At 35.1% G+C, this 13,590-nt stretch overlaps 1 protein-coding gene across 1 annotated transcript; it reads right to left on the bottom strand.

Annotated features, from left to right (window-relative positions):
- Positions 1 to 842: 842 nt before the first annotated feature.
- On the bottom strand, positions 843 to 10,948 carry ELM1 (fission ELM1-like protein (DUF1022)). The gene is made up of 10 exons (XM_086450661.1): positions 10,449 to 10,948; positions 8,855 to 9,093; positions 5,686 to 5,782; positions 4,146 to 4,295; positions 3,877 to 4,003; positions 2,088 to 2,200; positions 1,946 to 2,009; positions 1,758 to 1,851; positions 1,540 to 1,648; positions 843 to 1,293 (listed from the first exon to the last, which is right to left on the bottom strand). Exons 1-10 carry the CDS (start codon positions 10,629 to 10,631, stop codon positions 1,192 to 1,194), a joined length of 1,278 nt encoding a protein of 425 aa, XP_086306787.1. The 5' UTR covers positions 10,632 to 10,948; the 3' UTR covers positions 843 to 1,191.
- Between the last annotated feature and the right edge of the window lie 2,642 nt (positions 10,949 to 13,590).

Below are 13,590 nucleotides of genomic sequence, written 5' to 3'. Positions count from 1 at the left end.
GAATCAAATTTGATCTAGAGCTTGACCTTTATAGTGATTTTTTGAGTGTTGCTAGGTATATCGAGCCTTTTTAAAAAGATTTCTATGATGAGAAGGTGAAAGATTTTTGTTTATTGTAGTTTGGAACTTCAATTTTTGGCTTCGAGAGCTCTCCAAAAGAGCTTTTAGGGTGATGAAAAAAATATGGGGTGTTATTTTCCATATTAATTGGAGTTGGAGGTTAGTTTTTAGGATCATTATTAGCTTAAAAATGATTTTATTAGAGTTCAATTAGGTGAAGTCTGAGATTTAGAATTTTATTAAGAGTTAATTTTTTCTATAATGGTTTAAGGAAACTTTTTTAGAGTCTGATTTTCTAATCATACACTCCCTGATGTGGCATGGGCAAGAACCACAGATCTTTTTTTCTCGGGATACACAACTGCACATCAACGTAAATATATGCAGTTGTGTATCCCTAATAAAAAGATCTATGATTGAGGGGGTTCGGATCTGAATTTTTATGACCCATAAGTAAGGAAAATTACTTAATAGATCCAAGTCAGAAGTGTTCCTGCTAAATGCACCCCCCGCCCCAACTTTTGAGCGACAAAAGAGTTGCTGATCACCATTAAGATGAATTGATGGAATGATTTTGGCCCACACTCTAATCATTAAAGCGCTCTAATGGAATTCAAAGGCGATACCCAAACTCTGTATTGGGCTGCCTTACTTTACTTCCCCTTATAAAGAATAATCCAAATGACTGGAATTATTCCACTAATAATTTCTTCATGTCCTCCCTCAAAGAAGTATAAACCTCATATCGTCACTAACCACAATAATACAGAAGCGCAAAACAGTAACAAGCCAGTAATAAGTTTCGATAAGAATGTGTTGTTGACATAAACGCAGTGAAGCACATGTCTTCTATTTTACAAAACCAAGCTGCTACTATTGCTGCTATTTTATTCTTGAAACTACACCGCAAAATCCAACAGAATTGTGTTGGTTGTAAATATCATGGAACCATATTCAACAGTTTTTTTTTCTTTTTTCTTTTTTCTTTTTTCTTTTTTCTTGTTTTTTTCTTTCCCGTGCTCATTGCACTTCTTTTTGGTATGTAAAAGCTATAATAAAACCCTGGAGCTCAAAGGTTGCAACTCAAGCAGAGTCCAATTGAAATACCAAAAAATATAAAACAAGCTTTTACTAAGACCGCAATCTCCATCCACGCTCAGCAAGTGCTTCACGTACCCGACTGGCTGCTTCTGCAGTGTCGTTAAGGGGTGGGTAGCTCCAGCTCTCTGATATCTGTATATTCAAACCCAAGAAATATGTAAATGAAATAGTGACATTAGAATTTTTGTGTGTGCGTGTGACGGATATGTTACATATGTGGTGAGACAAATTTGTTTGTTATGCAAAATGATGCTGTTAGATCATCAGTCCTTAAATTATATCTTCCATTCGAGATAATGGTCATTCTTCCATTGCTGATGCCCTGCCAAGTAAAAGCTATACATACCATAGTAGTACTAAAGAAGGTTGGTAACTTACATCCTCTTTACCAGTGAATGGCCGAGCTACACCTCGTTCCCGCAGAGACTTGTGGAAGTCCGAGAATTTCCATGTACACCGCTCAGCTCCAATAACATATACAGGCTTCCTGCAAGTTCGGGATTAAAAAAAAAATAGAGATAATTATACCTTGAAACCTCGAAAGAGATTTTGTATTCGTTATCAATCATAGAGGTAGTTCTGGTCAAAGCATATACCCTGTGCCGCAAGCTTCGCTCAACATACTAACTGAATCTGCTGTGATGACGAAAGCATCGGCCCAAGCTAGATGCCCCATATGTGGATTTGGCCCTACAGTTTTTCATAAGTACTTGTTACACAATCCTTGGTGGTACAGAATTAAAATTCTATTAGCTCCTTCGGAAACCAGCACAATAGAAATTACCTTCACCATCCCAAATGAAAACCTTTGAATGATTACCAAGTTCTTTCAATATTATATTGGATACCTGTTGATAATGCAATACAAAAGTTATTAGTATTCATTGGGATGATTAAAAAAATATTTGCTATATGCAGTTATATACCTTCTGAGGAGTCCTCCTAGAGAAAGAAATCCTCAGGCTTCCACAGCTTGCAAGCACATTTTGCAGTGAGCCTGTTAACTGCTTGGCAAGATCAGCACCATATCGGCAGCGTCCTGTTATATTTATAAAAAAAATGAATAAAGTATTAGACACGGATAACCTTATAATTATCTAGTTTCAAAGGAGACCATTAAGGCAAGAAGGGCAAAGTGAGGAAAGTAGGATTATTTTCATATAAGTTTCTTCGCAGAAAGGGAGAGTTGCAACCTGTACATGTATCATAATGTTTCTAAGCATGCACACAGTTTTGAAAAATTAAACCATTGTAGCAGAGGCAGCACCTGAGGAGGTGCCTAGAGACTGAAGCAGGATATCAACATAATTACAATCAAGTAAAAAATAACAAAAATATTTTAATGTTTTTTAACTTGAAATTAATGACTATACATTATCCCTCTTTCATATTCCCTTTCATGTCCACAAAAGTATGAGAAGGAAAAAAATGTACAATGGATTTGTGCAGTCACAAAGTAATTGGTTGAGGCTTCTTATTCATAGGAACATAGTCATAAACATAGATTAAGCACGGCATTTTCCTAGCAAACAAGTAAAAAACAAAGTGCTTCCATGGCTTAGACCCATAGCTCAGTTGGTTAGCATATGGCAATGCCATTTAGATGTCGTAAGTCCTTATCCATCCAACAAGATGACCTGGATATGAATCTACCAAGAGTTTCGTCATCCAAATCTCCTATGTAAGATATTCCTAAGAAAGTAATCCTCAAATAGCCTATGGCACAGACATTCTCTACAGGATTAAGGGGGTAAAAGAGGAAAGACAATAAAGTTGGAGGGGTAATATTAAGAAAAGGGGGAGAAGAGGAAAGACAATAAAGTTGGAGAGGTATATTGGAAAAGGAGAGAAGAGGAAAGAGAATGTATAAAGTTGAAGTTGTCCTCAAGGTAAGTTCTTTGTAGTGGGGTAAAGATTGAAGACAAAAGGAAAGTAGAGGGGGGGGGGGGGGCTGTTTTACTATACAGGTATGGGTCAGATTCCCTCAACTCATGAAGAATGACTCATGGAAAAAACATATGATTTCAACCGTTTAGACACAAAATCCAATGGTTGAGATTTATCCTTGGGATAAATATCTCCGAAATATGTGTTACCAAGATAAGCATAAATCTCAACTGTTGGATTTTGTATATAAACGGTTGGGATCATGTGTTTTCTCATAAGTCATTCTTTATGAGTCACCAGAACCCAACCCAATCTATATATAGATGTGTGTATGTATAACTTGTGAGAGAACCCTGTACAACTCAGTCTGGGGGGGTGCAACCATCCTGTTTTACTATACATATATGGGTCAGGTTCCCTCGACTCATGAAGAATGACTTATGGAAAAAACACATGATTTCAACCATTTAGACACAAAATCCAATGGTTGAGATTTATCCTTGGGCTAAATATCTCCGAAATATGTGTCACCAAGACACACATAAATCTCAACTGTTGGATTTTGAATATAAACAGTTGGGATCAGGTGTTTTCTCATAAGACATTCTTTATGAGTCACCGGAACCCAACCCAATCTATATATAGATAGATGTGTGCATATATAACTTGTGAGAGAACCCTGTACAACTCGGTCTGGTATGGGAAAATGTGAATGAAATCAGTACAAACCCAGTCAGATGCAAAAAATTAGCAAATGAATATTATAATTCTAATTAAAATCTACAAATAACAACAACAACAAAAAAAAGAATTGCAAAGAAAATTTACTTGTAGGCCCCCCTATGTTAACCACAAGCAAAGGCTTTGGCAGAGGTGCCAATTCATCATGCCAGGCAGCAGCAGCATTCCGAAGTGCAGCAGAATCAGCCTGATGTAGAGCTCCCACGGTTAACACCTAAGATTCAAAATCTTCAACCTCTCAGAAAAATTTACAGCAATCAATTGTATAAAGTATGCTACAATCTAATCATGGTCGATGTTTTAATATGATAGAATAAACCCAGATAAATGAATTTTTTTATTGTAAAGAAACGTACCACATGACTGTCAGGTGGTTCAATAGGCGTTATCCACCTCCGCAGAAACCGAGGGATTTGTTCCTGTGCTTGAGGAGTCAATGGGTAATAGTCATGCTTAGGGGTAATCACCAGGTCAAACCTATTCAGATGTGACCTTGGATGTTGTATCTGCAAAAAAATTATAAAACAAGATGTTTGTATAAATTTTTTTACTTCATGCCAACAAACATGAATACGAACCAGAATGTTAACAGGTCAGGTCGGCTCTGATATTAACGAACCAGAACTTATAAACAATGGTTCGGGTTCTGAAATAGGTGGATCTGAAACCAAGGTAATCTGTTCTGGTTCCAGTTGGGTATTAACTACGTGCATGATGTACAAATTTTAAAATAAAAATAGCACAATGAAACATACAAAGATGGATTAAGATGTGAAAAAGGAGACAATTAATTCACTGAATGACAATGAAATGAATCACAAAAACTTTAAAAAACAAAATAATGTGGCTATTCCCAGCAATTTCAGGAACTTGTTGTCAGCATAGTGACAAAATTCTTCGATTTTTAGAAAAGGTCACGACACTAATTTGTGATTCTTTCAATTGACGATTTAATCCCGACTTATTCGTAAACCTTTGAAAAATACATTTTCATATTATATTTAGAATGAATATAATAAAAAAAATATTGTATATGCAAATCAACCTTGAGGTCGTGGGTTCAAGTCCAGCTTACTCATCTAAAAAAAAAAAAGCCACTTCCACCAGTTTAAAAGGATTGTTGATGTACAACAGCCTTAGCCAATGAATCAACCTCAACATTGGAACTTGTAAGACAAGCTCCATGTGCCCACCGATATCACACCAGCTAATCTAGCTAGAACCATTGCCCATGGAATATCAAACAATTGGAGTGCTGGAACCCTGGTGTTCGGTAAGAGGACCTAAAATATAGAAGTAAATTTACATTTCAAAACCGCCAGACACTCCCTTTACAAAGGAAATCATTATGAACTGAACCATTTAGCCCAGTGTTGTCAAAAGCTGCACCTAGGCCCTGCTTTGGTGCCTAGAACATCCAAGTGCTTAAGTGGGGATTTCAAAAAGATGGGTTAAAATAGTAATTCTATCATCTATGTAATATTTTAGGAAAAATTGTGGTCTAAGGAGCATTTAAGCAAATGGAATAGTCATACAAACCAGAAAAAAAACACATATTTGTGTTTTGGAGGAATTTCCAGGCACCTGATGCAATCAACTCTCAAAGCACATATTTTCGAATTAGTTTTATCCCAGCAGCACCTAAATTTCCCTAATAAGCTCTTGTGAGCCCGATGCCTCTCATGACAGAAAAAAAGCATTTATATATTCAGTTACATAGATAATTATAGCGTGTTAAAAATTAGCAAGGGCTACACACTGATTTTCACATGCAGCAAAAATTTAATACATAGTTTCCTCAGAAATCAATGTACTGTTTTTCATTTCTGTCTTTCCAAATACATAAAAATAAAACACATACAAAATATACAAGGATAAAAAGTTCTATTGATGAACCTGAACCACAAAAACGTTTTCAGGTGCTAATCGTTTTATGGAACTTGCTACAGAGATAGTATCCCGGCCAGACGCAACCACCAGTAAAGGGCCATCCCTGAAAGAAAATGACACAATTATATGGATAGCCAAGAAAAACAGAACTAGATTATAAAATGTATCGCATCTACTAGCTACAGATACTAAAGCATGTGCACTTATAGAACTTTGATGTTAGAGAAGTTCAAGATAGAGATCAAAATTACAATTTTCTTCGATGGGTAGAACTTAAATTGTCATCAAGCCTAAACTGCAACAAGGAATGGTGTACCCAACAAAAATTCAGGAGCAGTTTGAGCAGTTTTGCTATTAAAAATTTCAGTAACTATTATTTTCCGAGTACTTTAGAATAATGTGAATAATTCACATACAATTTGTGTATAAGATGACTGGTCCAAAATTATGTGAATATACCAAAGCATTAAAAATCCGGGCCTATAATACATCATAAAAAAAAAACACAAATGAAAATTTAAGTACAATACTTGCATAATTCGTGAACTTGCTACTCAAAGTTTCTTCATTTATACTATAATTAAAATTATATATGTATTTCATTTTAAACTACAAGGTTTCAAACTAATCGATTTCTTTCGATGGACAGAGCAATTGAGGGAGAGGTATCCATTCCATGGGAAGGGAATTGAAGGCTGGAATTTGTAGGAAAAAACTGTAGTACATGGCGGGGAGTACACAATAGGCATGACATGCACATCCATTTGGCCAATCCAGACAGTTGTCTATCAGAGTCCAAAGTAGCCAAAGAAGCACTCCAAGTGTGAAGAAAACCTACTTTACAGAGAAAATGTCTGGTGTGTTGCTCCAGAAATTTTTTTGCCAATAAAATACACACACAAAAAAACACCTAAAATCATTGCAGGAACATCGTTCCTTAGAACGATTACCATAGTTTAGAACAATTACAGGAGTTTCTTGATGGAGTTTAAGACAAGCGACAAATCATAATGCATACTCCTCAAAAGAGTGTCATGTTTGAGGTGTAAAATTCTACTTCCCAGCAGTTATGGTTGCCTTCGATGGCTCATTGAAAAGAGATGTGCATACCGGTGAAGTATTGTCAAACTCGCATTCTTCTCATCAATTGTTGCTCTGAGATAGAGTAAGTTGCGCAATGGTACCCTCACTAAAGTTTCATGATGAGAATAATGGGATACTTTCAAGGATTTAGTGTCCCTATTGACATACAATTTGGATAATATTGATTATGTTTATGTGATGCTAGCAATATGGACGTTTGTGACATTATCCTAGAAAGATCATGGAAAAATGACATAGATGCTATTCACAGTGCACAGAGTATTATGTATTTCACATGAAAGGACGGTTGTCACATTATTTTCAACCCTCAATTCATTCACGTTATGCTGAAACAGAAGCAGCCTGCACTTCAAGTGATACCATCTGTCACCAGTCTATGCAAATAAGTGTCCTAACTAATTCAAGGCCAACATTTTTCATAACCACGTGTGATACATGCATGTGAAGAATTCAAATCCTCCACATCATCCAACACTTGCGTGCTCCTCACAAAAGAGCACACCCAAAAAAGCTCATTTAAGCCATTGGAACAACGTTTTGCAAAAAGTGGTGAAAAGATTCATGCTCTACTTTGGGTGTGTCCTAACTAATTCAAGGACAAGATTTTTCATAACCATGTGTGATAAGAGGTCAGATCTTCCACATCATCCAGCATTTACATGCCCTTCACAGAAGCACACACCCAAAAAAGCGGATTTAAGTCATTGGAAGAATTATCAAAAAAAAAGTGGTGAAAGATTTATGCTATTTCTTCTGTTGATTTTCTTGGTTTGGAATTAGGAGTAAATGGATTGCTTTTGTTAGTAGGACCTAGTAGGTTTATTTGTTGGAACATTTTCATTTAAGAAGATTTTAGACCTTGGTTTTGAATTGAATTGAGTTGATAATTTTAACATAAGAGTTGTGTGAGGAAGAGTATTGCTCCTGATTGTGCAAACATCTTTAGGTCTGCATCAAGAGGTTCTCTCTTGAATGAGGAAACTATAATCCATAGTATTCTATGGACTAGTATTAATAATCACATTCAGATACCACGACGCCCCTTTATATGTTCTTTATGGGTCTTGACATTTTCCATTGCTATTAAAGAACCTCATTAGCAAAAAGATATAAATGAAAAATGTGAAGATCTTCACTAGAATAATATCTATATGGTATCACCAAGAGAAACAATATGGACAACATTAGAAGTAGATTGGGCAGTTCAAACATTATAAGGTAATCCTATATTCTACAAAAGTAAACTCCATTTGAATATATTATCAATCCCAAATGATCAAACTTAATACGAGGATGATATTTCTTGAGAATTTTGTATTTAGGTGGGATTTGGTAATGTAGGCGGAGAGTTGATTGTTTGTAGGTGTTGACTTGGTTGCAAGTTATGCCCTGTCTTCTACGGAATTTGTTTGCAGTCCTTGGCTTGTATGATTTTAGCACAATTCTCGTTAGGTCATCTCAACATTCAAGGAAGGCTTCTTGTTTGTATCTTTTTGGCTCTGACTGCTATTGAAATCTCTTACACCTGAGGAAAAAAGGTCATTTAATGACTCTTATTATGGAGACTCTCCCTCTATATGTTGGTAATACCATTATTGCCAATAACGGTGCTTTTGTTGCCTATTCAAGCCTTGAGCACAGTGTTGTATGAAAGATCCTGGCACCCCATTATTTACTTTTATTTTTTTGATAGGCAAAGAATTTTATTAAAAACGTAAGGCGGGTAGTTGAGATGACCAACCCAACATACAAAAGAGAACACCGCACCCCACAAGAGGGAAGGTTACAAAACATAATGCACTCCGTTATTAATTTTGAGAACAATAATGTACTCCAAGAAAATTGCAAATTCAATTAATTTTTCTTCTATTTGCAAATTCAATACTGATATTATTCAGAAAAAAAATACATGCAACAATTTTATTAATTATGAGATATAGCAATTCATGAAAAACTAGGTTAGTTTCAAGGTAATTGTGTCCCTCCACGGAGAAATGGTGAAAAAAATTACTAGATATTCATATTAAAAAAAATTGATAGATAGATGTATGAAATTTCAAAGCATACATACTTGTCAAAAGTTTCACAAGCCATTGTTGCAAGCTGCCTCGCATCAGCTTCTAAAACAGATGACAAGCCAACACTGCCTCCATTTTCAGAAGAAAGGGGCATGAGTTTCTTCCCCCCGAATGTCATTGGAAACCGTGATTCACCACAAATCCGCCTTACAATATAGTATAACTTTTTGTGCAGTGAGACTGGGAGCCAATGCAGCCACTCATTGATGCCTCCCCTTGGCCTGGTAATGCGCTACATGTGTCAAGAATGAGAAATGTGATCAACGCCAAACTTTTACTGTCATCATTAAAAAGAAAATGTGCCTACTTTATGGTGAAAAAAATTTGTGTGATCAATACCCTGAACAAGCAAGGAACCAAGTAGTTTCTTATGCAGAAAATCTATATAATAAAACACAACTGTAGGGGCCACTTTTGTGGGGGACAAACTTCCATCCAGCTAGGATAAACATCTCGTCCAAGATCCAAATACAATTTTTGTGGGGCCCACTTTATTGTCTTTCCTTCACCTCCTTTAACCCACTTTCTTGTTTTTAATCTTTTAACCATGAGGAAAAAAATGTAACACTTACATAAGTACATAAGTACATATATACGCATTAGTGCCTTGTCAAAAAAAAAAAAAATTAGTAGTGCCTTGTACCAAATAGTACCAACTATTCGGATTCATTAATTTATCTAGAGCCATGTGCCCTAACATGAGCTCGAAACAACAAATTTAGATTCAGTTGCAAAGAAATCGACAAAAGTTTTTAAGCACTCTGCAAAATTGACACTACCCTGCTGCAAACCATACATGTCACCTATAGTCCTAAGTTGAACAGTGTGAGTGAACAAACTCTAATACATATGGATTTTGAAGACAAATTTCTTGTATCAACACTCGCAGATTCACCAAGTTGGCAAGCTCACTCCTTCAACAAGGCCATGAATCACTCGTATATCACAAGATTAATATTGGTGACCAACATTCTTTTTACCACAATTTAGCTTACCGACCTCTCAAGTTCCCATGTACCCTTAAAGAACAAACAAATCACCGTAGTCCACATCGGTTTCTATGAACTTTCCTGAAAAATAAATCTACGGTCAAATTTGATGCTCTTGTGCTTAAGCCAATGTAAAGGTGCACAAAAAGAACATAAGATTTATGCTATTCTTATAAGTGGGTGATATCCTTTTGGTTTCAACCATGATAAACATTTGGGTGCAAATCAAATCCAACCAAAATTGACTCGGCTTTTAAATCATGGTTTAGTATCAACCGCTAACCAACTAACTGTTCAACATTGATCTACATACTCATTTGTTGCCCCTTAACAATTCTTTCTTCCTTTATCAAAAGCAAGCAAGTTGATGTTTAGTAATTAGTAGTTGAAGGCGGGTTTTCAACATAAGTCGTGGTATCAACACTCATAAGCTATAACCGATAACCATTCCGTAGAGTGTAGGAGAGAAATTCTATTTTTTTAGTTTGAATTCCTATCTGTTACTACTCCTAGTACGATCTATATATATCTAGGTAATAAAAGAACCAATTGTTCCCAATATAGTGGTAAATTTGCAGATTAAAAACAAAAAACTCACATATAACGATTGCTTTTCCGAAAGCCCTAGAGCACGAACCAATCCAACACTCTGATTCTCCGCACCAGAGAAACCATTCCCAATTATAACCGCTCGTCTAACAACACTGTAAATCCCTCCTTCAAAGATTTCTGGCATGCCAAAAGAACCGCTGGGCGGTTCAGGAAGCCTGATTGGCCTCATCGAAAATCAAAACCCAAAGAAAATCCTCCCACTTCAGTTGAATTGCAGAGACTGAATCCCTTCTGATCTATGCTTTGAAAATTGCAAAGTGGATGAATTTACGTTTTCTTCAGAACTTTTTATTTTGAATTATCGATTCAGAGAAGTAAACAGATGAATTTCGAAATCAGCGATGAAGGAGAAGGAATTCTGTGATCGTTTGGGCGTGGAAGAACTATTAGGGTTTGGAGTTCGTGGCAAGATCGGTTTCCTGCAAGAACACGAAGTGGTGGGAAGTTTTAGAAGAATATTTACTAAAACAGCTACTTATTTTGCCGAAATAACTGAATGAGACCTTTTATATTTACGAAAAGGGTTATATAACATGGGGGGCGTTCAAGGGCCAACTTTTTAGCAAACTTTTTGGCAAAACATTTTTCAAAACATGGGTTAGAGGTTTTGGAATGGGCTGATTTTTGGTGAGGATGATCTCTACGGTGAGGAGATCATCATCATCCTCACCAAAAATCAGCCCATTCCAAAACTTCTAACCCCATCAAAAACAGTTTATAAAAAATTGACGGTCCACGATTTTTCAACTTGTAAACTGGGGCTAGAAGTTTTGGAATTAGCTGATTTTTGGTGAGGATGATCTCCTCACCGTAGAGATCATCCTCACCAAAAATCAGCCCATTCCAAAACCTCTAACCCATGTTTTGAAAAATGTTTTGCCAAAAAGTTTGCTAAAAAGTTGGCCCTTGAAAGCCACCCATATAACATATATCTGATTTCCTAATTATTTTTCAAAGAAAGTCTCTATTGGCACCCCGACTTTTACTCATCACACCCCATCTATTTTTTAAAAATAAAAATAATAATAATAGAGTGAGCGAGAATATCATCCTTTCAATCTAAGAAAAAAGGTTAAGTCTAAATATTTTCTTCTCTTTGATGGAGAGATATCAATGAGCAAAGAGTACAAGATCAACATCAATAGATCGGAGTAGATAATCGTTTTTTATGTCAACTTATTATTTTTGATGAATTATTGTCGACAGTGGTAATCCCCGATTTTTTTTATTTAATTTTTATTTTAAATGGCATGTGTTATCGGAGTAGATAATCGTTGTTGATGTCAACTTATTATTTTTGATAAATTATTGTCGATAGTGGCAATCCATGGGTTTTTTTATTTAATTTTTATTTTAAATGGGGTGTGTTGATTTTTTTAAGTTGGGAAGTAGTAAATAATTTATGTAATTGAAGCATGATAAGTAAAAGTTGGGGTGCCAATAGAATTCATCTTTTACTAATTTGATGAACTAGTGGAAGAAAATTGAGTTGAAGGGTATGTCATTAATTTGATAGGGTGGCTCTATTTGTTCACAACCAAATGGCTTATTATACCAACTTTAATAACAACCCCAACACTGGCATCTTCTTCATTTTGAAGCCCCACGCCACTTTTGAACTCTAACCATCTTGGCTTCACATCACACATCACCATTCAAGACTTTAAAATACTATTCACTCATGTATAAAAATGAGAAGAAGAAAAAAAAAAAAAAAAAAGAGTTGTTATTGGCACCCCACTTTTACTTATTTTACAATCTAATTAAAATAAAAAGGACACACGTGATATTTAAAATATATTACATGAAAAAAATAAGAGTAGATAACATTTATTTTTTAAAAAGGATGTTGTCAACAATAAAGTTTAGAGATCTACATTAACATTCATGAAGTAAGATCACACATGATTTTATTAATTTTGATAAAAATGGGAGTACAAATTTCAATGTTTTCCTCTGATTAACAGTTAAATACAAAAATAAAGATGACATGTGTGACTTTCTTCTCTCCAAACTTTACATGTGATTGACTGAGAAGGTTATTTTGACGGTGATTTTGTTTATACTTGATTTTTTTAGGATTTCTATTAATTTTTTTCTCTCCAGATTTCACGCTTTATTGGTTAATAAAAATTTATTGACTTTCGGATAAAGGAGTTAGGCTTGATCTTCTTTTTAATTGAAGTCCGAGTCTCTTGAAAAGTTTTTCTTTGTCTCTGGAGGAGGGTTTGAGAACTTCTTCTACTCCAGATGGAGAACTTTTGTATTTTAAGAGAAAGTAATATAGATCCCCCTTTAAATGAGGGAGGTTCTTGTATTTATAAACTTAAAGATAATTTAACTTTTCAATTATGTCTCAACTTAAAAAAATTTAATTGATTTATTTAAAGGTTAAATTTGTCCAAATTCAATTTTGAAAATTCTATAAATTGTTGGTGGGCTTTACCTACAAAAATTCAAATCTAATCTTTAGAAGTCCTATCCCAACCAGTAGGTTCCAATTTTGACACATAAATCCATTTCTAACTTTTTAGGAGCCGTACTTTGATGCCTCTAAACACCATTAGTATTTAAATAAAGGATGAACGATGATGTAGCCCAGGACTTCAAAAATCTCTGGGGCTCTAAATATAGAATCGTGAATAGTGATTTGGAGCCCCAAAACTTCAAAATGAAACCCGATTGGAGCTTGCTTTGAGGGCGTTATCTATAAAAATCAGAATTTTGCAATCCTGATGGAATTGCTCTAAGTGGAGTAAAAAAATATATGGATAAATTAAACTTTCACCCCATGAGGTTTGCAATAATTCTATGTTGACTCCCTATCGTTTTGACAGTTGCACTTACCTCCCTTAGAGCTATCTAAGGGGCTCACTTAGCCCCCTTGGGCTTACCAAATAGCTAAAAAGATGTTTTATAAAGACTATTTTACTCTTTTCAAAATATTATTCATTTTTTAGAAACAAAAATATCCCTATGAAAAAAATGGGTTCCCACATAATAATATGAATGCTTAGATTGGGAGATTTTTATGATTTTAAAATTTAATTATTTTTTAATTAAAAAAATGAGAGGGTAAACTAATAAAATAACATATGAACTTTAATACAGTCTATGAAAGGGGAGAT

The sequence above is a fragment of the Akebia trifoliata genome, chromosome 8, assembly GCF_017979445.1.
Source record: "Akebia trifoliata isolate Shusen 1 chromosome 8, ASM1797944v1, whole genome shotgun sequence".
NCBI classification, from domain to species: Eukaryota; Viridiplantae; Streptophyta; class Magnoliopsida; order Ranunculales; family Lardizabalaceae; genus Akebia; species Akebia trifoliata.
The sequence above is the reverse complement of the archived record's forward strand: the minus strand, read 5'-3'. Positions and strand labels throughout refer to the sequence as shown.